The 24,540-nt window shown below is 33.9% G+C and overlaps 3 protein-coding genes across 3 annotated transcripts; 1 reads left to right on the forward strand and 2 right to left on the reverse strand.

Moving 5' to 3' along the window:
- The first annotated feature begins 6,516 nt into the window (after nt 1–6,516).
- On the forward strand, nt 6,517–13,168 carry LOC127248566 (zinc finger CCCH domain-containing protein 34-like). The gene is made up of 6 exons (XM_051270968.1): nt 6,517–6,891; nt 7,013–7,158; nt 7,720–7,785; nt 9,155–9,274; nt 9,350–10,006; nt 10,996–13,168. Exons 1-6 carry the CDS (start codon nt 6,798–6,800, stop codon nt 11,371–11,373), a joined length of 1,461 nt encoding a protein of 486 aa, XP_051126925.1. The 5' UTR covers nt 6,517–6,797; the 3' UTR covers nt 11,374–13,168.
- On the reverse strand, nt 12,775–16,315 carry LOC127248561 (GTP-binding protein OBGC, chloroplastic). The gene is made up of 7 exons (XM_051270955.1): nt 15,187–16,315; nt 14,526–14,799; nt 14,110–14,395; nt 13,858–14,017; nt 13,261–13,369; nt 13,059–13,171; nt 12,775–12,970 (listed from the first exon to the last, which is right to left on the reverse strand). The coding sequence occupies exons 1-6, from the start codon at nt 16,182–16,184 to the stop codon at nt 13,091–13,093; spliced, it is 1,908 nt and encodes a 635-aa protein (XP_051126912.1). The 5' UTR covers nt 16,185–16,315; the 3' UTR covers nt 12,775–12,970; nt 13,059–13,090.
- A 672-nt stretch (nt 16,316–16,987) lies between these two features.
- Nucleotides 16,988–23,058, reverse strand: LOC127250988 (acyl-CoA-binding domain-containing protein 6). Its single transcript, XM_051274502.1, has 17 exons — nt 22,883–23,058; nt 22,693–22,767; nt 21,890–21,968; nt 21,666–21,818; nt 21,481–21,558; nt 21,119–21,223; nt 20,882–20,948; nt 20,718–20,779; nt 20,125–20,264; nt 19,820–19,946; nt 19,585–19,699; nt 19,283–19,371; nt 18,660–18,746; nt 18,256–18,576; nt 17,690–18,175; nt 17,546–17,605; nt 16,988–17,458 (listed from the first exon to the last, which is right to left on the reverse strand). Exons 2-17 carry the CDS (start codon nt 22,728–22,730, stop codon nt 17,378–17,380), a joined length of 2,088 nt encoding a protein of 695 aa, XP_051130459.1. The 5' UTR covers nt 22,731–22,767; nt 22,883–23,058; the 3' UTR covers nt 16,988–17,377.
- Between the last annotated feature and the right edge of the window lie 1,482 nt (nt 23,059–24,540).

Genomic DNA, 24,540 nt, shown 5'->3' on the forward strand with positions numbered 1-24,540 from the left:
TATTTAAAAGAAGTGGCTCATTGGATTATGTTAGAAGAGCATCAATAATGTAAAAGAAATCACCGACAAGAGCTATGATCCAATGCGGCAACATAAATCATTCTAAGATATTTCTGACCATTTTTTTTTTACTTTTATTTTTTATTTATATCTGATTTGTTAGTTTTGGGTTTGAATTTGAATTTTTTTATTAAATTTTATTTAAATAATATTTTGATACGATATTATTTATAATGAAATAATAGAATATTTTTAAAAAAATTATATAAATTCAATAAAAAAATTAGTAAATGATATTTTATGAAATAGAATAATACTCCCTCCGTTCCATACCTAAAATAATAAATACTTTTTTAATTTACATTATATTTCACAAATATCATTACTTTTATATTACACAATATTCATAGGGGCATTTTCGTCTTTTTCACTACAACTTATTATAATACTAATAATATTCAAAAATTTATGTGCAAAAAGTAAATGGCAACTTTGCACAAGAAAGTATATTATTATAGAAAAATGATGGATTTTACTAATAAAAATATTAATGAAAATACAAAAATGTTAGAGAACCTTGTAAACTTACATTTGTTTTATTATTTATGTAAATATTTGGGGTTTGTTTGAGATATTTTTTTATAATTGCATACATAATAAAAAAATAATAAATATGTGTAATATATTTTTTTAAATATATATATATACATAGTATATTTTATTTTGACAAAACAAACAAATCCGTGGTTGATGTAAAGATATTGTGTTTTTTTTTTTTTTTTTTTTTTGTTAATTTGGATTTTTTTTGTTTAATATTTCAAATATAAATTACATTATTATTCAACTGGTGTGCACAATTATCAATAAAAAAAATATCACATTAAAATATTATTAACAAGTATATTTATTTTTTAATTTTAAATGAATATATTTTTTACGTTAAATATAAATAATCATAATATAAAAAATATATATTTTATTTTGAATATGTACAAATTTTTATTTATTTATTTATTTATTTTTGCACTATTTATGAAGAATTATATTAAAAAAATAAATTAGATTAGTAAACCCTCAATAACTTTATTAACTTAAGAGATTAAAATAGTGAAAACTTTGTGTGAAAAAACTGGAAGTAAGAACACCCTAAATAAACATAGCTATAATTTGTTTACTTTTTCTCTAGAATGTTCCAAGGACTTAACAAAAATTACCGTAGAATGTTGTTTGTCTTGTGCTCTGTAGAAGTATAATTTAACTCAATTAAAAAGAAAAAAACATAGAGTTTATTTTGTTATAGTTTGAAATTGATTTAAAATTAGGATATTAAATTAAATTTTAGTTTAAATAATCCTCCATTCATTATTCAATTGTATGCTCATTTGACCGGATACAAATTTTAAGAAAAATATGTAAAAATAGGAATTTTATTTTTTTTGGTAAAGAAAAGTGGTAATTTTTTACTTAAAAAAAAAAAACAAATTTGGATAACAACCAAAAAGGGAAAGTGAGAATAAATTTGGATGATGGAGAGAGTATTTGAATGTGATATTTTGTAAGAAAAATAATACTCCAACCGTCCTATTGAAAGGTTTTCATTTTTTATTTTCGTCCGTCCCAAAACGAGGTTACAATATCCTAATTTAGTAATTGTACTATATACTTAACATAATAAATATCGTTTCAATTTACAATATATTACACAAATGTCATTACTTTTATATTACATTATATTAATAAAGGTATTTTTGTCTTTTTTCTATTACAATCTAATATAATACTAATATTCAAAAATTTACGTGTAAAAAACAAATATCACATTCCAATGGGACATAGAGAGTATATTTTTATTCAAAAGGAATAGTATTATTTTAATTTAAAATTACAACAAAATAAACTTGTACATTTTTCCATATAAATGTCAAACATCTTGGTTTCAATAGATTTCGAGTGATTTTTTAAGTTTTGAAAATTTTAAAATAATAAAAAAATCAGCACTTATATAATATTTATTTGTTAAGAAATAAATATATAATGTGACTTTTTTTTAAAATTAAAATAATATTAACATAAAAAATTACTGAGTAAGTTGGGAGTGTGTTTGTTTTGTAAAATACTAATTTGAAGGGATGTTTTTTTTTAATGTAAATAATATAAAAATAATTATATAATACTAGTGTGACTTGCATATCGGACATAGTTTGTAAGGTATTAGGTTTGATCGAAGGTTTACCCAATATGCACTTTCGGATGACGGTTGTTGAATTTTGAATTAAAATTTTAACAGTATTAATTTTGAATTGATTTAAATAAGCATTGATATAATATTTTTAATATAAAATTAATTTTTAATATAATATAAAAATAAAAAAATAGTTATACTATTTAATTTGATATTATTTTTAAAATTTTTTTAAATAAATAGTAAAATTTGAGAAATATCCCATAAACAAACAAACGTAAATTAATGTAGAATGTTGCTTCCCATGCTGCGTACTCTGCACGCGCCAACATTGCGTCGTGGGCCGGGGTCTGTTGCCATTATGGGCATGAATGTACACGTGTCAAATTTCTATTCGGTGGTGAGAAGACTTGTACGTCTCTGCTGTCCGCATCTTCCTTTTGTATTAATATTTCTCCGATTTATTGTTTTTACTGTACATTCATTTTCCATAAATGATAACACCACCATAATAATATAAGGCGTGCTCAACTAATATCAAAATGAACTAATTTTTTAAATTAATACTATAAAATAATACTAAAATATACACAAATCACACACATATATATATATATATGTTAGATTTAACAAACAAAAAAAATACTCTTTTTCTAAAAAAAAAAAAAAAAACTCTTTTCCCCGGATTAAAATATCTTTTTAAAAATTTAAAATAAATTAAAAAATAATAATATTTTATTAATTAATTGAAATATATAAAATTATTTTAATATTTTTGTTATTAGTACTTTATGCCTATATAATAATATATTTATAATTTATATAAAAATTAATGATATTCTGTTATTAATATATTATTATATATATACTATAATATGAAAAAAAAAATATACTGAAGTGAAGCAAACAAAAATAATCAAAATGATACCTGAAATTAAAATGAAGAAAATATATTTTTAATATAACATTAATTTTTTTATTTTTTTATTTTTAAAAAATAAACAACTTAAAACAATGGGGTTGTATTTTTTGGGACGGACATAAACGACAACCAGACCCACTAGGCGAACAATGTGTAGCAGATGACCTAAAACATTGAGGGTCACAAGTCCAACCCCTACACCACCACCAGACCATCCCTTTGGTTTAGATGTTAACTATAGTCAGTATTGCGCTAATTTAATCAAATCTGCACATATTATTAAGACATGCAACATATATATGATAGTGCATAATACAAATTTATATAGCATATATTTCGACAATATACAATATAATTTTATATAGTATAATAAACATTTTTATTCAGTATATCACAAATATATAATTTCACATCATATACTTTCATATAACATAATATTATATTGTGCTATATTAAATATGCAATGTATATCTTAACAATATAAATCGATTGAGTCGGATTAATACAATGGTAGTTTGACCCAATCAGCATTGAAATCGCCGCCATAATCACATTATATTCCATCTATAAATATGGGTTCTAATTTCTGTAACAACATTGTTTCGAATATTAATACTAATTTAGTCAAATCAATATGATGCTAATTTAATTCAATTAACGAGTATCTGTATAAAAAATGAACAAATATTAATATTTTTTCCGTTTCAGTGCAAGGTTGTCGTTTACTTTTTTACACGTAAATTTTTTAATATTAGTATTATAATGAGTTGAATTGAAAAAAACGAAAATGCCCCTATTAGTATTGTATAATATAAAAGTAATGATATTTGTGTAATATAGTGTAAGTTGGAATGATATTTATTGTGTTAGGTAAGTAGTACAATTATTAAATTAGAAAATGACAACCTTGTTTTATGACGGACGAAAATAAAAAATGACAATTTTTCAATGGGACAGAGGGAGTACTATATATAAGTCATACAACATATACTACTATATAATACAATATATGTTATTTGTATTATGAAAAAATACTAATTGCTCCATATTAACGTTCTAATTTGATCAAATCATAACAACTTTTCATTTGACCAAGTTAACACGTTAACGACACCACATATGTATATATATATATATATTTCGGACAGCGGCGACGGATTCCCACATCATAAAAAATAAATAAATATATATATTCTTATATTTAGATCTATATGTAAGTATACATTATATTTATTATCATATATACCATTATATTTATATTTATATTTATTTTATCTATATATTTACATACATATATATCATTTATTTCTTTTTCCTCTAAATTAAATTCAAATTTTAATTATTTGGATTCTGCGTTTTTTGAAAAAAAATAACATCTTATTATACATTATTTAAATATCAAACTCAAACTATTTTTTTTTTTTTTCAAATTCATAACAATTGATAAAAAATAAAAAATGTTGGACTAAATACCTAACTCTTAATATCAATCAAATAATAATTTCAATACAAAATTTTAATGTTATAATTTTTTTTTTCCTTCACAAAAATATTAAATCAAATATCTATTATTTATTTATTATATTACTCTAAAATTTTATTTTACATTCAAAACATTACATCAATACATATTTATATCATATCAAATAACTATTTCAATTTAAAATTTTACTATTCAAAACCAAACCCAAAATTAAAATCTTACAAATAAACACACCTTTTAGTATTCACAATTTTAATTATAAATCCAATTAGGGTGTGTTTGTTTGGAGGATTGGATTTGATTTACACTATTCATCTAATTTTTCTCCCTAAAAACATCGAACCAAACACTTATTTTTTATTTTTTATATTATACTAAAAATCAATTTTACATTCAAAACATCACATCAACACTTATTTATATCACGTCATACAACTATTCAAATTCAAAATTTCTACTATTCAAATCCCAACTCAAAATTCAAACACAATATTTTCATTTGTACATTATACAATCAGATAGTGTGTAATGAGAAAACTCGGACAATCCAATCTATTAAGGAATGAACGGTTGACTTGTCTGAATTCTATAATATTAAATTGCATTCGAGGAGGACCAAAGAGAGTCGATTTAGAAATTGATCGATTTGAAGATTGATTGATCAAATTTTGTCATCTGAACAATTGGGAGAGTTGTCCGTAAGGGATGACTTGGTGGTGCAGAGGTTAGACATGTGACCATAAGGTCATGGGTTCAAACCCTTGACGTCTTAGGTCACCTACCACATATGATTTGCGAGTAGCGGTGCATTAAATAATAAAAAAATAATTTACTCAAGAGATATTTTTAAGAAAAATAGAAATATATTAGATAGTAATAAGGTACATTACTATTTTTGTTTTGTTTTGTTTTTTTTTTATTTTTTATTAAGATTGGGGTGTGTGTGGTTACTTTTTTTTTAGTTTGAAGTGTTACTTTATGTAAAATACAAAATGTTGTATCAGTAATATAATAATATATAATATTTTATGTTAAATTATTAATTTTGATAAAAATAATATATTATATATTGTGTGTGAATGTGTATACATATTATATATATATATTTCATATTAATTGAGAATAATATCAATATAAATTAATTTGAGTAAATAAAGATTTATTCTATGAAATAATTTGAAAATATATTTTTTATATAAAATTTAAAAAATTGTATAAATAATATAAAAATAATGAATATGTATAATATATATTTTTAAAAATATATATATTTTATCAGTTCAGTTAAAAAGTATACATATTTATATTTTAGGACATTCAATTATAATGTAAATATTTTATTAAATATCTTACTTTTTTCCACAAATACATTTACGGTACATTACATCATCACTTTAAAAAAAAAAAAAAAACTGTCATTATACTACTTTAACTATCCACTACTGTAATTAAAATACTATTATTTCATATTTAATTTATTATTTCATATTTAATTTATACGTGGACCGAAGGAACTATTATTTAGGAAAAAAAAAAAAAAACTCTAAAATCTGTTGTAATGCTAGGGCAAGATAGTCTTTTAAAATCAGAGCATCCCTAACACTTTTCAGCACAAACAAAACTGTCAAAACAGAAAAAAAAAAAAAGAAAAGAAAAAAAAGCGTGTAATAGAAATTTTTCAAGAATAAAAAAAACACTAAAAACCCTCAAAAAAATCAATTCTCCACCACAGAATCAACAGTGCCCACCAAAAGACAAAATAAATAAAATAAATGTTTATAAAAAAACACGAGCAAAATTGTCGGGGAAGAAAAAGGGAAAAGAAAAAATTAAAAATTAAAAAAATCGCACACGCACACACCCCACCGGGTGTGTGTGTGAAATATATAAAAGGCACTGTGTGAAAAAAGACCAGTGGAAAGTAGAAAACCTCACTCTCTCTCTCTACCTGCACTCTCTCTCTCTCTCTAAAACTACCAAACCCCCTTCTCGATCAAACAACCTCTGTTTTCTCTCTCATTCTCTCTCTCTCTTTCGTTCCCACGGTCGCGAAGCAACTCCTGTCTTCGTGTCTTGTACACACCGCCATAAGAGGCGCCTTTTGGATTTCGGCAATAAATCGTGTTTGGAATCAAGTATTTGTGTTTTGTGTGCGTTTGGTGGTGTGGTATTGTGTTTGGGGGGGGGGGGGGGTAAGGAGTGGTTGCAGTATGGAGAGGTACGGCGGGACGCAGGCAATGGAGGGTGTTCCGGTGGATCCGGTCGCGGAATGGGCGACGCCGGGAGGGCAAACAGGGCTAGAAGGCGAGTTGCATTTGAATTTCATCTGAATTTCACTTGAATTTGAGTTTGAATTTTACTGGACTGTCTGCGCATCGTCTTCTGTCATTGTCGATTGATTCGAAGATTGATTCTGTGAATGCAGAGCCTATGTGGCAATTAGGCCTTGGTGCTGGGTCCGAATCGTACCCGGAGAGGCCCGATGAGCCCGATTGCATCTATTATTTGAGGACTGGATTCTGTGGATATGGCAATCGGTGCCGGTTTAATCATCCACGTGATCGTAGTATGGTAAAGTCTCTGGAATTTAGGGTTCTGGAATAACTGTTGATCTTTTGATGCATGATTGTTCGATCATTGTTCAAGAGTGAGATTCGTTGGGGTTTTGTGTAGATTTAATGCTAAATTGGAAGAAATTAGAGGTGAATTGTTGATCTACGGTGTTTCAATGATATTAAGGCGATGTGGATTTGAAGATCTGCCAGCTCCATGGCTGGCCAAGCTTACATTGATTCAGTAACTCAGAATCATATGGAACAGATATAGAAAAGGACATGTTTATTTGAGATATTGCTGTTTGGAAGAGAAATTTTGAATCTTAACATGCATATACTAAGAGCACCAGTAGAAATATAGCCTATATTATGGTGTTGATGGAGCACCAGTAGAAATATAGCCTATATTATGGTGTTGATGGAGCACCAGTAGAAATATAGCCTATATTATGGTGTTAGTAAGAGTTTTTTGGTGAAATGGACTTAGTGATTTTGTGAAATATTTATGCATTTTGAACCATAATCACATTTGCATAAACATATGCTGCCAAATGTGACTGTTGTTCTCATGGCATAGGCAATGGGAGCTATGAGAGGCGGCGGAGGTGAGTACCCCGAGCGTATTGGCCAGCCTGTCTGCCAGGTATCTCATTCGATGTGGTTTTTTGGCCAGGAAATTAGTTTGTGTATGTATGCAATGCAGAAAATTTTCAGCAAATAATAGGCAGCAATGTTGATGCAAAAGTTTATGGTCACAGGGGTGTACATTTGTAAATTATACAGCCACTGAAATCAAAGTGTTTATTATTTGCTTTTGAAACATAGAGAGAATATAGTGCACGTCCGATTTGCATCCTCCCCTGCTGTCTTTTTAAATGATGCTGATGTTTGAATCCCAAGATTACCATGGCCTTTAATAGGTGTCTAATTGTATGAAGCTTATCATTTTTATTTTGAGAAATTTACATCAGCTTAATATTTGCACAAAAAGAAGTCATCCATTACAAGTCTTGGTTTCGTGGGAACAAAAATTTGTTTCTTTATCCATGGTGTTAGCCTAAAAGTTGTTTGACATTGTTGTCCTTTTTTCCAATCAAGTGTTCTTTTTTTTTTTAGAATATGAGCATGTGGATACCGTAAATCTTGAAAATGTGTTCTTGATGGGCTGTAAAATTTATTGGTTTTCCTTCTTGGATATATCTACAAGATTCAGATGTTCTCTGTTTGTAAAATTACCAGCCTGTACGTTATTTGACCATGGATGGTCCATGTTTCATGTTTTGCTTTTGGCAGCATGTTGCATTTGGAATTCAGTTCCTTTTTAAGGAGTTCCTCTTTACAACCCAAGATATCGGTCTCATTGTGTGAATTTATTTAAGTTAGTTGCATAATCATTATGGAAAAGATCATAGGGAGCACACCGCACACCATGAAGTTAAATATTGAAAAACAATTAAGTGTTTATATATATATATATATTTATATGTTGCCATGCTAGATGAAAGATGCTAAACTTATTGAATACAGTTTCATTCTGTTCAAGTACAACATAAGGCAATCTTCTTGAATTTATCATGTATTCTCTAGATCCTTGTTGATTGTAATTTGTGAGTGGCATATTACTCAGATTATGGAAAGTACATCATTTGCATTAATTGTTGTGACATCAATTGGATGCCTGTGAGAAGAAAAATAAGCATGTTTTTTACTTGTATGTTTTGTGTTGCTTTTCATTCATATTTGCTGAGCAGAATGACAGGGTTTGGCATTTATCATTCTTATCTTTGCTACGTGCTATGCCATCATCAACACGAAGTTTTTAAACTTCAATAAACCGAATGCAATCATGTTTTAAAACTATTCTCTACTCAAGTAATTTTGGCATCAAATTATCATAGGCTATATTTGTAGGGTGCCAATATATATCTTCTTGAGTTCTATTTTATTGATATTTTTGTTGATGAATACTTTACATTCCGTACAAACCCTTTCCCCTTCCTTTGGATTTGTAGTACTACATGCGGACAGGAATGTGTAGATTTGGCGCCTCATGCAAATATCACCATCCGAAGCAAGGAGCTGGGTCTTCATCTCAGTTAACACTAAATTATTATGGATATCCCATGCGACCGGTCTGCCTCTCAAAATTTTATAGAATCATATATTTTCTTAAGACATACAGCTGTCTGATAGATTCTTTGTTGCAGGGAGAAAAGGAGTGTTCATATTATATAAAAACAGGGCAATGCAAGTTTGGAATCACCTGTAAATTTCATCATCCACAGCCGGCAGGGATACCAGCACCAACCCCCGCCCCAGGTCCCGGGAATCTGGCTGTTCCTCCAGCTTTACCCTCACCGGCACTTTATCAAGCAGTGCAGCCTCCTGTTCAATCTTCTCAACAGTATGGGATTGTTCAAGGCAATTGGCCACTTCCCAGGCCTGCCATGCTTCCAGGTTCGTACATGCCTGGAAGCTATAGCCCGATGCTCCTTCCCCCAGGAGTTGTTCCATTTCCCGGTTGGACACCATATCAGGTAGGTGTACAAGCACCTGGTAGTCATGTGGCCTCCCCAAGTACTCAAACGCCAGTCAGTGCAGGCCCATATTTCGGACTAGCACAGTTGTCTCCATCAGCAAGTGCATACACAGGACCATACCAATCCATTGTGTCTTCTGCTGGCCCCTCAGGTAGTCCGAAGGAACACCTGTTTCCACAAAGACCCGGTCAACCAGAATGTCAGTATTATTTAAGGACTGGCGGCTGTAAATTTGGAGCTACGTGTAAATATCATCACCCACTGGAGTTGCTTGCACCAAGATCCAATTATATGATTAGTCCTGTGGGTCTGCCGTTACGCCCAGTAAGCATTTCGTCCTGTTTTTAATCTCTTACTTAGCATTTTGAATTATTTTCTTTGAAACATAAGTTGATTAACTGTTTGCGAGTCATTAATGTATATCCAAGGATGCTTTCGAATGGCAAATAAGACTTGCCAAGAGTGGGCCTAAAATTATAGTTATATGTCCCTACCGAAATAACTCAAATGCATTAGCATAGTATTTATAACTAAGGCCAAAGCTGATTGATGTAGTAATTCCTCAGTGCATTGACACCAAGATATGTAATCCTAATGATTTTTCTTGTGTGTACAGGATTGAATATACACTTATACCCGCTGTGATGATGTTCCGATGATCAAATGAACGCGTTTTTTTTCTTCCTCGTTTTTATCATAGCCCCAAACCTTCTCCTCCCACATCCATTTTCATAGTTGAGTTTTTATACTGGGAATATCCTGAGGTTTAAGCCTGTAGCACTCATAATTTAATTGTCCTAGTGTGTTTTCAAGTCCATCGTTGATTTTTGAATATGTTTACAAATACGGTAAAATAATTTCACCTTTTTATTTCTTCATCTACTTCTGGTCTCTAGATTTTCCTTGTTAGAAATATACCTCCTGTTGGTCATGACTAATAGTTGCATCGGGGTGTTTGTTGTGATACAATAGTACGTACTCCCATCGAGTTTTATCCATGTCCGTCACTTTGCTTTGTCATAAGGAGTCATTTTACAGTTCCTTGATGTTCATAGCCACCACCATGTTGACTGTATTAGAGCATTCTTAAATAACGAATTTGCAGTTCAGTATTTAACCATTGGCTTCTCCCTCTCCCGGCCTCCTTGGGCACAAGCAAAAAATCTCCTAGGTCTGATTTCACCATATCTGATTGGTTGCGATTTTATACCTACTATAAATCTTTTTTTCGTGATCTCCATTATAGACTGTATGTTCGAAATTCATTTCGCCTTATGCTGCTCACTTTTTTCACTCTCAATTTTTTTTCTCAGGGCGCCCCAATTTGTTCTCACTTTGCACAGACTGGGGTCTGCAGATACGGGCCCTCGTGCAAATTCGATCATCCTATGAGAAGCTTGAGTTACAGTCCTTCTGCTTCTTCTCTAACTGATATGCCCGTTGCTCCTTACCCCGTTGGATCCACACACGCAACTTTAGCTCCATCTTCCTCGTCCTCGGACTTGAGGCCGGAGCTTCATTCTGGGTTCAACCGAGATGCATTCTCAAGTGCTTCGGTTGGTTCAATATTCTCAACAGGTGGTACTGTCCCTCAATCAAGTTTTCAGCAGTCGTCCGGGCAGGGCTCTAACTCTTCGAGTGGCGGCAGCAGCGCCAGTCATGGAGGGGAGGTTCATACATCAGCCGAGTAAAAATAGTGAGGTATATACCCCCACCTCTCTCCTCTCTCTCTCTCTCTTTCTCTCTCTCTCTCTCTGTAGAGTCGAGCAAATTGCTCAAAAGCATACTAAACCTTTTTGGTATAAATTATCCCTTTGTGGGATGGGATACCTGGCCAAAACCCGAAGCCAATCTTCATTCTTAGGCTAGTAGCCAATCTGTGTTCATAAATGATCAGATTGGGAAACTGGCAAACTTCCCATTTCGAATAAGCCATACATATATATATATATATATATATGCACTCTTAGCCTTTCAGGTAGACTCTGAATAACGAGAAATCCAAACCAAAGCTCGACCCCTTATAGGTAGTTTTGTGTCGTCAAATTCACTGCCCAAAATTTTTGGAGCTTCTTTGTGTTTATTTATGATATATCTTTTTCGAAACGAAAAAGATAGATAATCCTCCCCCTGGATTTTAACTGTTTATGCCGCACCTCTTTCTTTCGTTCCTTAAGAATGGGAAACTATACGTTTTCCATATTTATTAAGGAATGGTTTACAGTGGTGAGCGTCTGCGATATATCTGATTCCCCTTTTTTGTCTGGGGGATATTCGATGACCATGGAGACATTGTCGAAACTTAAAGAAGAAACTACATGGCTCTATTTAAGATTATCTGTTGTTTGTAAATGTAGTTATACTGTCTGTGTATTTATGGTTAAATGTGTTTGCTACTCTTTTTATTTTTGCATAAATGATCAGAAAGACATGGAGACTTTACCCAAAAATAATTTATTCTTCATACATATGTGTGTGTATATATATATATAATACATAGGACTCTCTATGAATGATTATAGGGTTGCTTTATCAATCTGCAGGAAAGGTGCTCATGATTTTCTTACATATGTTTTAGATTAGTTTGACACGATGTTTCTTCTTGTTACATTTGCTTTTAAGTATTATATTACTTGTTTTGTGTTCTTTTGATACTCCATAGAATCTTTTGTGTTGTTGGTTCATGAAATTCTTGGTTCAGGTATTCAATAGTAATGTTAACTATATTATATTTGTGACATTAATTGTAATTGGAGATTTTTTTTTTATTTTATTTTTTTAAAATAATGATTAGAAGTAATGTTTTATACAGAGTTTTGGTAATATTTTTGGGAGTTTTGTGGGCTTCTCGCTGCATTATACTCACTATTAGTTATTTTGGATAGCATCTTTTAGCTACAGCTTGCTGGTATATTTGAATTAAGTTCTTTTTTTTTTTTTTTTTTTAATTTGTGAACTTGAATGAATTAAACTTATATTAAAATTTAATTATAGCATATGAGATATGTACTATTGTTGCGTGTGAATCAAGATATATTTCTATTAATTGTTAGCATAAAGTAAACCCGGCCCGGCCCGGCCCGAACAAGTAATGTAAAAACTTGTAGACTATATATAATCGCTACTAAATAAATAAAGTTCACACAAAAACACATCCAAAATCATCTATTTAAGGAAACAAAGCTTACAGGCGCCGCCGCCGTCGCATTGTACCATTTCCTCACACAAGAATTCCAGCGTGCACCAAGAACGCCGCCGGGCACATCGAACTTCAGCAGCCGTCGAACTCTGCATCAGATCAAAATGATCAAACATCGAAGATGTTAGAACAGCCACAGCGCCGCCGCGGCTCGGCGGCCGGTGAAACAAGTCTTACCCAACGCCACTGGACAGCCGCCACGAAAGAAGTCATTCCACCGATTCGGCCGCCCATTTCCTCCGACTAGTCGGGCCTGAGCCATCCGGAGCATCATGCCACACGAGCTCCATCTACGGGACACGACAAAAACCGACACATATATGTAAAGAATTCGAGGAAGCATACGATGTGGCAATGCTTCGAGCAAACAGTATCGTACCTCTCCGACAAAAACGGTGTCACCCTCTTTGACTCCGAGCCTCATGAGAGATTTGTTGACGCCGCACACCTCCAGAACATGCTGAAATCTTCGCTCCGAATCTTTGTATCTGTTTGGTTCGGTAACAAGAAAAAACGAAAGAAGAAATCGATGATGTACGATAAACAAACAGCGAATTAACAACGTTAAGGAGTGGTTCGGTATGGTATATCGAAGTTTAGAGTGTATATACCGTAAGCGATTCCAAAAAATTGATATAACGAAAATTTGGTACTTCGTATACTATATACCGTATCTTACGGATAATTCGGTATATTGAATTGGCTGATATCAATATATAAAATTATTAATATATACCGAATACTAAAATGTCAATAGTATTTGGTATTGTCGGTATATACCGAAATATCACAAATACCAAAATTATATACCGTTACCGTACTGAAAAAGTCCGATACGGTAACATATTGTACCGAAATCTCGATATTTGGGGTATTTTCGGTACGGTATAAATGGTATTTCAGCATTTCGATATTTCGATATTATTTTTCCACACAAAAACAACATTCATGTCAATATAAGTGTTTAGTTTCAGACCTCCAATTCGTCATCTGGACGAACCGCTGCAACCCCGCTCCGTCGACACGCCATGTATTGGTGCTGCCATCGTGCGAGATCTCAAACTCACTGATAGGAGCTGCTCGTTGCTTCTGCATCATATCCGCGACATAATTCAAATTTCTCGGAGCCTCATAACCTGGCGAGAAGTAAAAATACAGAGACATTAAGATCAGTAACGAAAGATTAAAATCTCGAGACAACTTCTATGGCGACTAAATTGCTTCCGACCTTCGTTTTTATCCGAAGAACTTTTTTGGACGAGTTCGTTGGCGAAGTTTATAACCTTCTGCGTGCCGTTTCTAGTGATGGCGCTCATGCAGAAAGGTTCGATGCCACGGGAGAGTAGAGCATCCTTGAACGACGGCCATTTTTCGGAAGCTTCCGGAAGATCGACTTTGTTAAATGCTACAATGTAAGGCTTTTCCGCAAGTTCGGGGCTGAACATCTCCAGCTCGAGACGAACAGCGTCGAACTCGTATTCAGGCTGCTCTGACAAACCGTCGACGATATGCACCTAGGCTCCCGAGACGAGATGCTTCTAGATTAGTTTCGTTAAGTCGAATCTATATGAACAAAGAATCGATTTCTAAGAAAACGACGATTTTTAAGGATGTAGGAACGTGTAGGGTGGAATGGGGGCGTACCAGAACCGTGCATCTCTCAGTGTGCCGAAGGAACTCATGTCCTAACCCAAAACCTCGGTGGGCGCCTTCTAGAAGCCCCGGCAAATCGGCGACTACAATTGTGGCATCATAGTCGAAGGAAACGACACCGAGATTTGGAAGCAATGTTGTGAAGGGATAATTCGCAATGTTGGGCTGAGCTGCGCTGATGACGCTGAGAAAAGTGCTTTTCCCGGCATTTGGAGCTCCGACTATCCCAACATCGGCCACCAATTTCAGTTCCAAATCGAGCCACCTGATTCACACACGACTAATCAGTTATTATAACGACGATAGTAATATATATATATATATCATAACTGTAACAATGACTCCCCGGTGAAAACATTTCTACGATTATAAAAACTGATTAGAGATGGACGAAAACATTAAACAAGACGAAGGCTACAAAACCATGTTCGAAATACACTAACAATAAACTCAAATCTGATCTAAGCGAAAAATACAAATTATAATATCAAAACCACATTGCTTCCTAACCACAATAGAAAACAAAACAACCAACGAATTTCGAACACTACAAAACGTTATCAAAACCACAGTATCGCAAGAAAACTCAAATGCACATAAAACATCGGTAAGAAAAAACACAAGCGCCAATGTAAAGAAGAAAAGCTCTTACAAATCAAGCCCTTCTTCTCCATTCTCTGCAATCCGCGGCACCTTATTCGTTCCCGACTTAAACGAGCCATTTCCCCTCCCGCCCCTCCCTCCCGGCAAGAGCAACGCCCTCTGCCCGGGATGCAACAGCTCAAACAACACATCTCCTCCACTCTCCCTCACGACAGTGCCCGGCGGCACCTTAACGACTACATTCTCCCCCTTTGCGCCGTGCTTGAGCTGCCCTTGTCCATGGCTTCCCCTCCCGGCCCGGAAATGAATGCTCTTCCTAAATGGCAATAATGAATTCATCGCCGCATCTGCCTCGACATACACATTACCGCCGCGGCCACCGTCGCCGCCCGACGGCCCCCCCAACGGCACAAATTTCTCCCTCCTAAACGCCACCACTCCATTCCCACCATCCCCTGCCTTCACGTATATCTTCGCCTTGTCGAAACATCTCATCACTGCAGGAATACCTTTCTCCTTAAACGTTACTTCTTCTTCTTCTTCAGAAAAAATTAGGTCAGTGCTTTCATTCAAATCATCATCATCATCATCATTATCAGCTACATCCTCATCATCTGAACCTACTTCAAAAACCTCAAATCTTCCATAATTATCAGAATCATCACTCGCCTCAGAATCATTATAACCTAGACGGTAATCTTCAGCAACACTATTGCTAGAATCGAAGCCATATTTTTCCCCAATGTTTTCGTTAATTTTCTTCGATTTGGTAACCGCCGGTTTGGAATCAGAAAGCTTGACAACTTGAACGAGAGACTGCGAACCTGAATTTTCGAATCCAAAGTCATCTTTGGGAGGCAGGCGGGTGAATGTGGTGGCGTCTCCGCCTTCCACGGCGGTGAAGAGAGACGGCGGCGGGTAATTCCGACGCGGCTTTAACTTGCGTGACTTGGCGTTACGCTGCTTCTTCGAATCGTGGTTGGGCCCAGAGGAGAGAATCGGCTTCAAATGTAAAGTGGATGCAGAAAACAGAGACGAAAACGCCATAGAAGACTGGAGAAATTTTCAGTGTTATGGTGCGAGAGGGAGACAAAGTGATGAGAGTTTTTGAGAGAGATTGCGAATAGCCGACGAAGAGGCGATGTAGATACACTGTGAACCTCAAAAATTACAGACTATGGTGTTTTTCTTTTCCTTCATTTTTATAAGAGAAAACTTATGAATTATGATCATTTGAGTTAAGGTGAATATTATATTATAGTATTAATTAATTTTAGTAAGTATATAAATTAGTTAATAAGATGGGAAAAGAAAATGTTTTTATTTTAAAACTAAGCATTTCATAAGATAATACGGCACTTTTTTCATTAGCTAAAACTAAGCATTTTATTTTTATTTTAAATTTGTTTGTTTGATGTTTTAATTTCAAAATAATATTTATAATAAAAAATATATATTTTTTGAATGTTAATTTTTATAAGAAAATTAAATATATATTATATATTAAAAATGACGGAGAAAATTTTTATGTTAGACAAACAAATTCATACATAGTTTATTACAATAATAAATTTTATTTATCCATAATTGTATAATGTTTACCTACTCATTGTTATATTACTTCATCAGTCCATAAACTTCATAAACTAATGTCTTATTTTCCCATTTGGAATATCCATCAACTATTGTTCTATTTTTTTTTTTTTAAACACAAATTTTATATTTTTACCTTCATTTATTTATTATTTTTTATCTCTACCATACAATTAAGGCAAATTTGTTAATTCATAAATAAAAAAAAAAAAAATCACCTAAAAAAATTGTGCAAATATACTTTAGGACAATAAAAATTGAATAGAGGAAAATTAATATTATTATTTTTAGCATGTTGTAATCGCATAATCTTACATGTTGAAAATACCAAAATTACCACAAACTACAATTCAAATTAACGGATACTTTGGGAATAGAATGAATAACTTTTAGCATCTTCTACCCACAACCCTCTCTTTTATATTTTGCTAACTGTTTGAAAACGAACCAAAACTTTGCAATAAACAAACAACACAGTTTGCACATAAACTACTATTCCAAAAGCTCCAAATATAAACATACATATATACACACAAAGCATTCTACAGGTGAGAAAAACATGACCTTGTATTCCCGGAAGAAACGATCGATCGAAACGGTCCTATGTCGAGCTGCACGTTAGCTGAGTCAATCCTTCCAGGCGCACGCTAGACATGGAAAGGCTTCCTAGGCGTCGGGGCGCGCGTCTCCAACGATTGCAGCCTCTGTTTCAGATGAAAAACCTCGACCTGCCGCCAAAATCCATGTAATAGAACAAATCGTTTCATAAAGTTTTGAAAAGGATGTAATGAATGAAGATTCTAAGCAATTATAACCTGTAGTTGAAAAGCTCTTGCTCGCTCGCTTGCAAGAACTCCTCTAGTCGAATGAAGTTCCTGCCATCAGATTTAACCGATTCGTAATAATACATACATAGATTCTTAATCTATTTATTTTTACAGACGGGGTTCGATACATACCTTCTGTGTATCGTCGAGGACAGCTTTAAGGAAAGCGACGTCATGTTCGAGTCTTACATTGTCAGAGTGGACGATATTCGAGAGGCTGTTGGCCTCCTCCTGAGCTAATTCCAAACTCGCTAGCTTCTCTTTAAGCAGCTCGTCTTCCTTCATCTTCTCGCCAAATTTTTTCTCCATTTCTTGTTTGCTCTTTACAGTAATCGCCAGATTTCTTTCGGCAGTTTCGCGACCAGAAATAGCAGCGGCTAACTGTCCTTCCAGAATGCCGTTCTTTCTCAAAAGACTAGCTACCTTCGCTTCGTACATCTGATAGGCGCTCAATGGAACCGCCGTTCTCGATTTACCATCACCTTCATGAAAAGAAGCATCTTCGCTTTCGATTGGTATATTCCCGCTTCCATTTTTGTCAAGGTTCAAGCTATCGGATTCCGGCATACATGGAGGTTCTTCCACCGCTCGATCCTTGGTGTTGCTTTGCTCCATAACCTGGCGACGAAAATCTAACGATATTATCGTCAACCAGAAATTATCGAGAAAAAGATAAAACGTCTGTCTAATGAGCTTACGCGGAATGAATGCTTGTCTTCCGAGCTCTTTGTTGTGGTCACATCAGCGGTCTCCTCCTCGTTATAGAACTGTTTTCGGAGGGAGACATTACCAGAAACAGAGCCTGGATCAACGAGTAAAGACTCCGACAATGATTTTCGACCAGATCCATGCTGTTCTATTGCAGATGCTAAATTAAGTCTTGAGACACTATGGGAAGAAGTGTTGCCTGGTTGAGAGGGCAACCCTAAAGAAGCTGAGCTGTTAAAGGTTCCAGCAACTTTACTCAAAGTCGACCTTCGACTCGATGATTCTACTTTATCCATGACAAGTACTTCAACCTGGTATAAAGTTAGATATGAGTCAACCAAGAATCAGCTGGTTTTTTAAACTAAGAAGTAGTAGATGTTGTCATCTTCGGCACCTGGTTTGATGCATCTTTCTTGGTGCCCCCGAATGCCACCAGAAAATCCCTTTCTTTGTGCTGCTGAACAAGAGCCAGGCTAAAACCCTGCGGCCGGAATAAAATTGTAAGGATATGCTTCCCAAAACAATTTCTTGGAAATAGGAGATGATGAGCAGAAGGGATGAATATCACATTTAAGAAAATGGAGAACAAAAGAAATCTTATGGTACATGATTGAGAAAATGTAACGCCAATTTATTCAGACATCACAATACAATAGCCGAAGTAATCAATTTTGTGGGAGTTCTGTAACTGCAACTTAAGGTGAGTCTTCATTCACAGTTGGCTATAAGTATTCACTCAACAAGAATGCAACTTCAATCACCAAATTAGGCTTTCCAATATTGATATATTGTAAGAGTTCTACCAGCGAGAAAAAAGACCAAATTACCTGCCAGAAAGGCAACCTCTTTGAAATATATGAACAAACAGAACAATCACAAATCACCAAAAATATCAGGATGTTTCATATCATAAAAAGTGCTCTGAGCTAATTGGAAATTTATCCAAACTCAAAAACATCACTAATCTTCTTGTTTGTCAGTATATAACTCATATATTGAACAAGTTCTGAGCCAAACCTTGTACGTGGTTATAGAAGATGGGGGTGACGAAACTGCAACGGACCATTCATACTTCAGAATATCAAAAATCAAGGTCTCAGCGGGCCCTGTAATTAGGAGAATTAGGACGATGTCAAATTCTAGACGTGCACCGAAATTATCACTTACTTTTAAGCAACAGGAAGTGAATCAAAATATATTGTACATCGATAACTACTGTAGCAATAAGTTCTTGAGAAAATGTTTTTATCCTAAAACCATGAACAACCATAATATATCAAACTATGTAAAGCAATAAATAGTTTGTGAGATGCATATACTTTTTTTCTTGCTGCCGCCTCCAGTAATATACCATTTTGTTCCATGAAGTGCTCCACAACAACCAGCTCTAGGAGAAGGATGAAAACCTCGAGTTTTAATTCTAGTCCATACCATCTACAAAAGTAAGCTTGTATGCATGAGTTATAAAAATTAAGAATGCTTATGATGATGTTGTGCCTATAATTATCTAACAACATAAATAAAATAGTGAGATAGAGAAAAGCATTCACAAACCGCCTCAAAGTCAAGTGAATACAAGTCATTCAGTGTTCTAGACTTTGATGCTCCACCAAACACAAACAGCATTTGGTCATTATAAAGCGCGGCAATATGATTTGCTCTTGGGGATGGTCTTGGTCCCCTGCGTGCACACACATGCACATATATATTTACCCAATGTGCGATTAAATTTTTTAGTAAAGGAATTGGGAAGAAGACAGGATAACAAAGATAAATTTGTCTCTATTCAGGAAATAGCTTTTGTCTGGTCGATGGAGAAATGCTATGAAATATATAAAATAGTTCATAAAATGCCTTACGTGCAGTGAAGAGGAAGCCAGGTTAGAGACTTTAAATCAAACATATGGAGATCATTAAGTTTTCTTCGCCTAGCATCTTCACCTCCAAATAAGATTAGAACCGAATTGGCCCGAACAACTGTATGACCACTACGTGCAGTCTGCAATTTGCATTAGGATAAACTCAGCACCATATATTTCGATCAATACCATTCACTAATAATGAGTTCATTGAGGGATGGTAGAATAGATGTGAAAGGAAATTCAAATGTTGCTACAAACATAACATTACCGAATGGTATAGAGAATGAAATTATCATTATAAATCAATCAACAAATATCTCACTAACATATTGTACTGAGCTTACAGAAGTCAGTCCAAATAGAAATGTATGAAATAAAATCCATTTTTCAATCATGGATAGCGCAAACTGGTTCGTTTGTTTGCTGGAAGAATGCAGCCATGATTGTCGAGTAAGCTACCATTGCATGTGTAGATTATAACTATTTTTTTTTTTTGTTTGTTTGTATATATATCACCAAATTACTTATGCACACCAAATACAAGTGTAGACTTTATCATTGTTAAAATTTTCATTATTAAGAACAATTACCGGGATGTCACCCTTTGCTTCAATGTGCGACCAACATTCTGATTCCATGTCAAATGCCCAGACTGTATGGATGGGGAATAAAATGTATTAGGCATGCTACATATCATGGTGACTCCATATGTCATAAAAGCCAATCAACCGTAATCACTTAAGAAAAGGACAACCTGATATTCTGTCACTCACAGGCTCAGTTTTCCCTCCAATAAGAAGCACCTTTTTCCCCCAAGGGACCTAAGAAACTCAGTGGGATGAAACAGAAAGATTAGACTACAGCTGCATAACGAGTTAATAAGAAGAATAAGTTTTAAACTTCGTATTCTCTATAGCTTTTAGTTCATGCTGACAACTGAATCTTACAAAGATGCAATTATGTTATAAGTCTTCTGGATAAGATGCTATACCAAAGTGTGGCCTTTGCATGCTGGAATTTTTAGCGGAAGACTAGTCGGTGAAAGGTAAAGCTTTGATGAAGCAGTTGTCCAGGAAAATTCATCAAAACTCAGCACCTGGAAATAAGTAGATAAAGAACTTTATATGACTAAAAACCAGAACTTTATATGACTATAAACACATTTTGCTGCAAAGATTATAAGGTCAACAGACTGACTGTAATACAGTATTTTATAGACATTAGAAAGATATCTGACCATACCAGTAATAAGGAAATGATAACTCAGCAAAAATAATAAATAATTGAATAGCTAAGACAAAATGTACGGGAACACAGAGTAAGGACTTTTTATTTTGTGGGACAAAGGGATACCTGGACATCATCTAACAAACCATTCGATGATTCGCCTCCAACCACCACCATCTTGTCCCCTATGACTGCTGTTGCATGCTATTATAGAGTATAATATATTCAAAAGTTTTTATGCTTATCAGGAATAATTTGGCATAGTTCTTATTTCAATGTTAAATTCAGAAGGTAGGACCAAAATATTTTACATTGAAGCGAGGTGTAGGCTTCTCTCCACTGATTGAAAGCACCATCCAATTTTCTGAGCTGCCAGAGGTGCAGTTGTTAAGCCCTGGTGCATTGGATGATGATTGGAAGTTAAGTTCATCTGCTTCACCACTTGTTGCTGCAACACCATCCCCCTGCCAAAACGACGACTCCATCAAGCAGCCATACCAAGAAGGTATTTTGCTAAGTTAAATTGAATCCTTACATTTGAATTGCCGAAACGTTTATTGTGCCTAATTGGACTTCTAGTTCCCTGAGCTGTGTCTGAGAGTTGAACTTTTAATCTGACAGAAAAAAACAACAAAATCTAAGAAAAATATGCTAAACATGCATTATCTACGTGGCGTAGACAAGTTGGGTAACCATGAATCAAGTTAAGAAGAAAAACTACAGCATTATTGATCCACGACAAAGATAATAAAAAAGGAATGTGATATGTTGCACTTTGATGTCAGATTCAACTATTGTAAGATATTCAGAAGGCTGATGATGTTCTGAACCACATCCCCTTCCAATTGCATAATAAGATGCTTAACTATCCAGTCATTACTACATTGAGGCAACTTAAAACTCATAGACTTTCAGATGCTCTAATCAACAATCAATGATCAAGGACTATGCTAAAGACAATGTATTCCCAATATTTACCATATAAATGTTTATCCGGATCCTCTCTTTCTTTACCCAACTATATTGATATTGTTCATATATCTGGCATCATCTAGCAACTGAACAATCCTTAAAAACTATATCCAACACTCAAAAAACGAAATCACCGGTGAAGATAATGGATTACGATAATTTATAGACGCCACAACAATACAAAAGGAAATATCACCAAATCACATCATGAAAACTTATGCATTCCAAAATTAGTCCCAAAAAAACAGCATTCATAGGCGTCGACAGAATCAGCCAACTATCTTCACACAAAGCACACAAATAGCAGTTACGGCCACGTACAAGCGCAAGCACAGTTGTAGCAGAAAACAAATGCCCACACATTACCTTCCTAGTTTCATCCGCCTTCTCGAAAACCCAAACATCTTCCCGAAATCCCCCAACTCTACAAGCAAATCAGACCTTCGCAAACAATAAACCAAACTAAATCACATCAAATCACAGCAAAAACAAACCAAACACCACACATTCAACAATCGCAATCAATTCCATCAAACAAACAGACGTCGGGAGGCACCTTAGCAGACGAGACCAAACTATTCAATCCACCGAGAGCTAGCTAGGGCTCAAACAAAATGCAGAAAGCGCTTGATTCCGGGGATTCCCCAATCTTCTATACTGCACAATCGAAGTTCACATGTTCGATGTACGGCGTCGCGTTGTGAGAGGCGTAGATACGGAAAAAACTGTAAGTATAGGCAATGGCGTATTATTATTCATGCAGTAAATATTTCTATGAAAGACAGACAGACAGACTGACTGACAGTGAAGGTGCGCAAGTTAGCAGGCTGTCCGCTTGCGTGACGTGGATCACGTGAGTCTTAACTCGGCTTGCTGTTTGATAAAATACGCCGTTAGTGGACCGGCCGGAAGCAGGCTGGTAGTATGACTTTGTTCACGTGCGGTTCCATTGCGTACAGTTGTATGCAGTTTGTTAATTGTTTTCTGATTTTGGTTTATTATTATGAATATATATATATTTTTTAAAATATTATGAGTATGTTTGTTTTGTGATGTTGTTAGAAAAAAAATTATTATTTAAAATATAAAAAATTGTATAAAAAATATTAAAATAATAAATATATAGTGTATTAATTTTTTAAAAAAAATATTATAAAATAATATAAAAAATAAAGCTTATATATTTTTTTCATATCATTTTAATTGATATTTTTTTTTATTTTTATCAATATAATAACAATTAAAGTATTTTTATTTTAATATAATTTCATAATTATAAGTTCATTCACACAACCAAATTATTTCTTAACGAACATAACAGTTAACCTTTTTAGAAAATGTATACTTACGCCAAGCATGTTGATGATAAGAATATTTTTTATATAATTTAATTTAATTTAGTACAAGAGACTTTTATATAATAAATTATATTTTATGTATTTATAATAAAATATATACACCTATGATGCAATTTTACCGTAATTTTAAATCACAGTTCAATTATATTTGAATTTTATTTGTAGTATTGCGAGGAGAGTTAAAACTGTAGAAGCTGTAGGAGAGGAACCGGAGAGAAGGATATGACCGTTGTCTGCAAGCCTGTCTGAGACAAGACAGACGGAAGCATTTAATGCGAGGGGAAAGTTGGCGGGCCAGAGGGGGCCCATTTAACGTCTTGGAAATTGTGATTGGGCTTGTTGAGGCCCGATACCTCGCATTACGTGTCAACATCAAACAACGAGAAAAGTCCAAATTACGCACATTGGGCCGGGCCCAATTGAAAAGGACTAGACAAGTTTACGCTGAGCCTTCTGAATACCAGCCCTTAGTTGCGGGATTTTGTTTGGAGGTCCCGGGATCCCAAGGCTTAGTTGCGGGATTTTGTTTGGAGGTCCCGGGATCCCAAGGCCCTTATAAGTTCATTTCATTTGAATGGTTTCAGGAGGGTTTTTGGAGTCTTGGGAGTCCCTATTTTCTCTGCCTTGGCTCATTTTAGCAATGCAAGTTACTTGCTGCTAAACTGTTCCTCGTGAAGTAATAATAAATTGGTAAAGAAAAAAAAATAATAATAATAATAATAATAATAAATTGGTGTGCATAAAATATTTATATTAAAATTATTTTTTAATTTAAATAACCAAAAATATCTTAATAAATTAGCATTTGTAGTAATAATTTTAGATTTTTTACACAAGGGTGAACGTATAAATGAAT

This window comes from Andrographis paniculata, unplaced genomic scaffold (genome assembly GCF_009805555.1).
Source record: "Andrographis paniculata isolate CXL003 unplaced genomic scaffold, ASM980555v1 Contig11END, whole genome shotgun sequence".
Classification (NCBI taxonomy): domain Eukaryota; kingdom Viridiplantae; phylum Streptophyta; class Magnoliopsida; order Lamiales; family Acanthaceae; genus Andrographis; species Andrographis paniculata.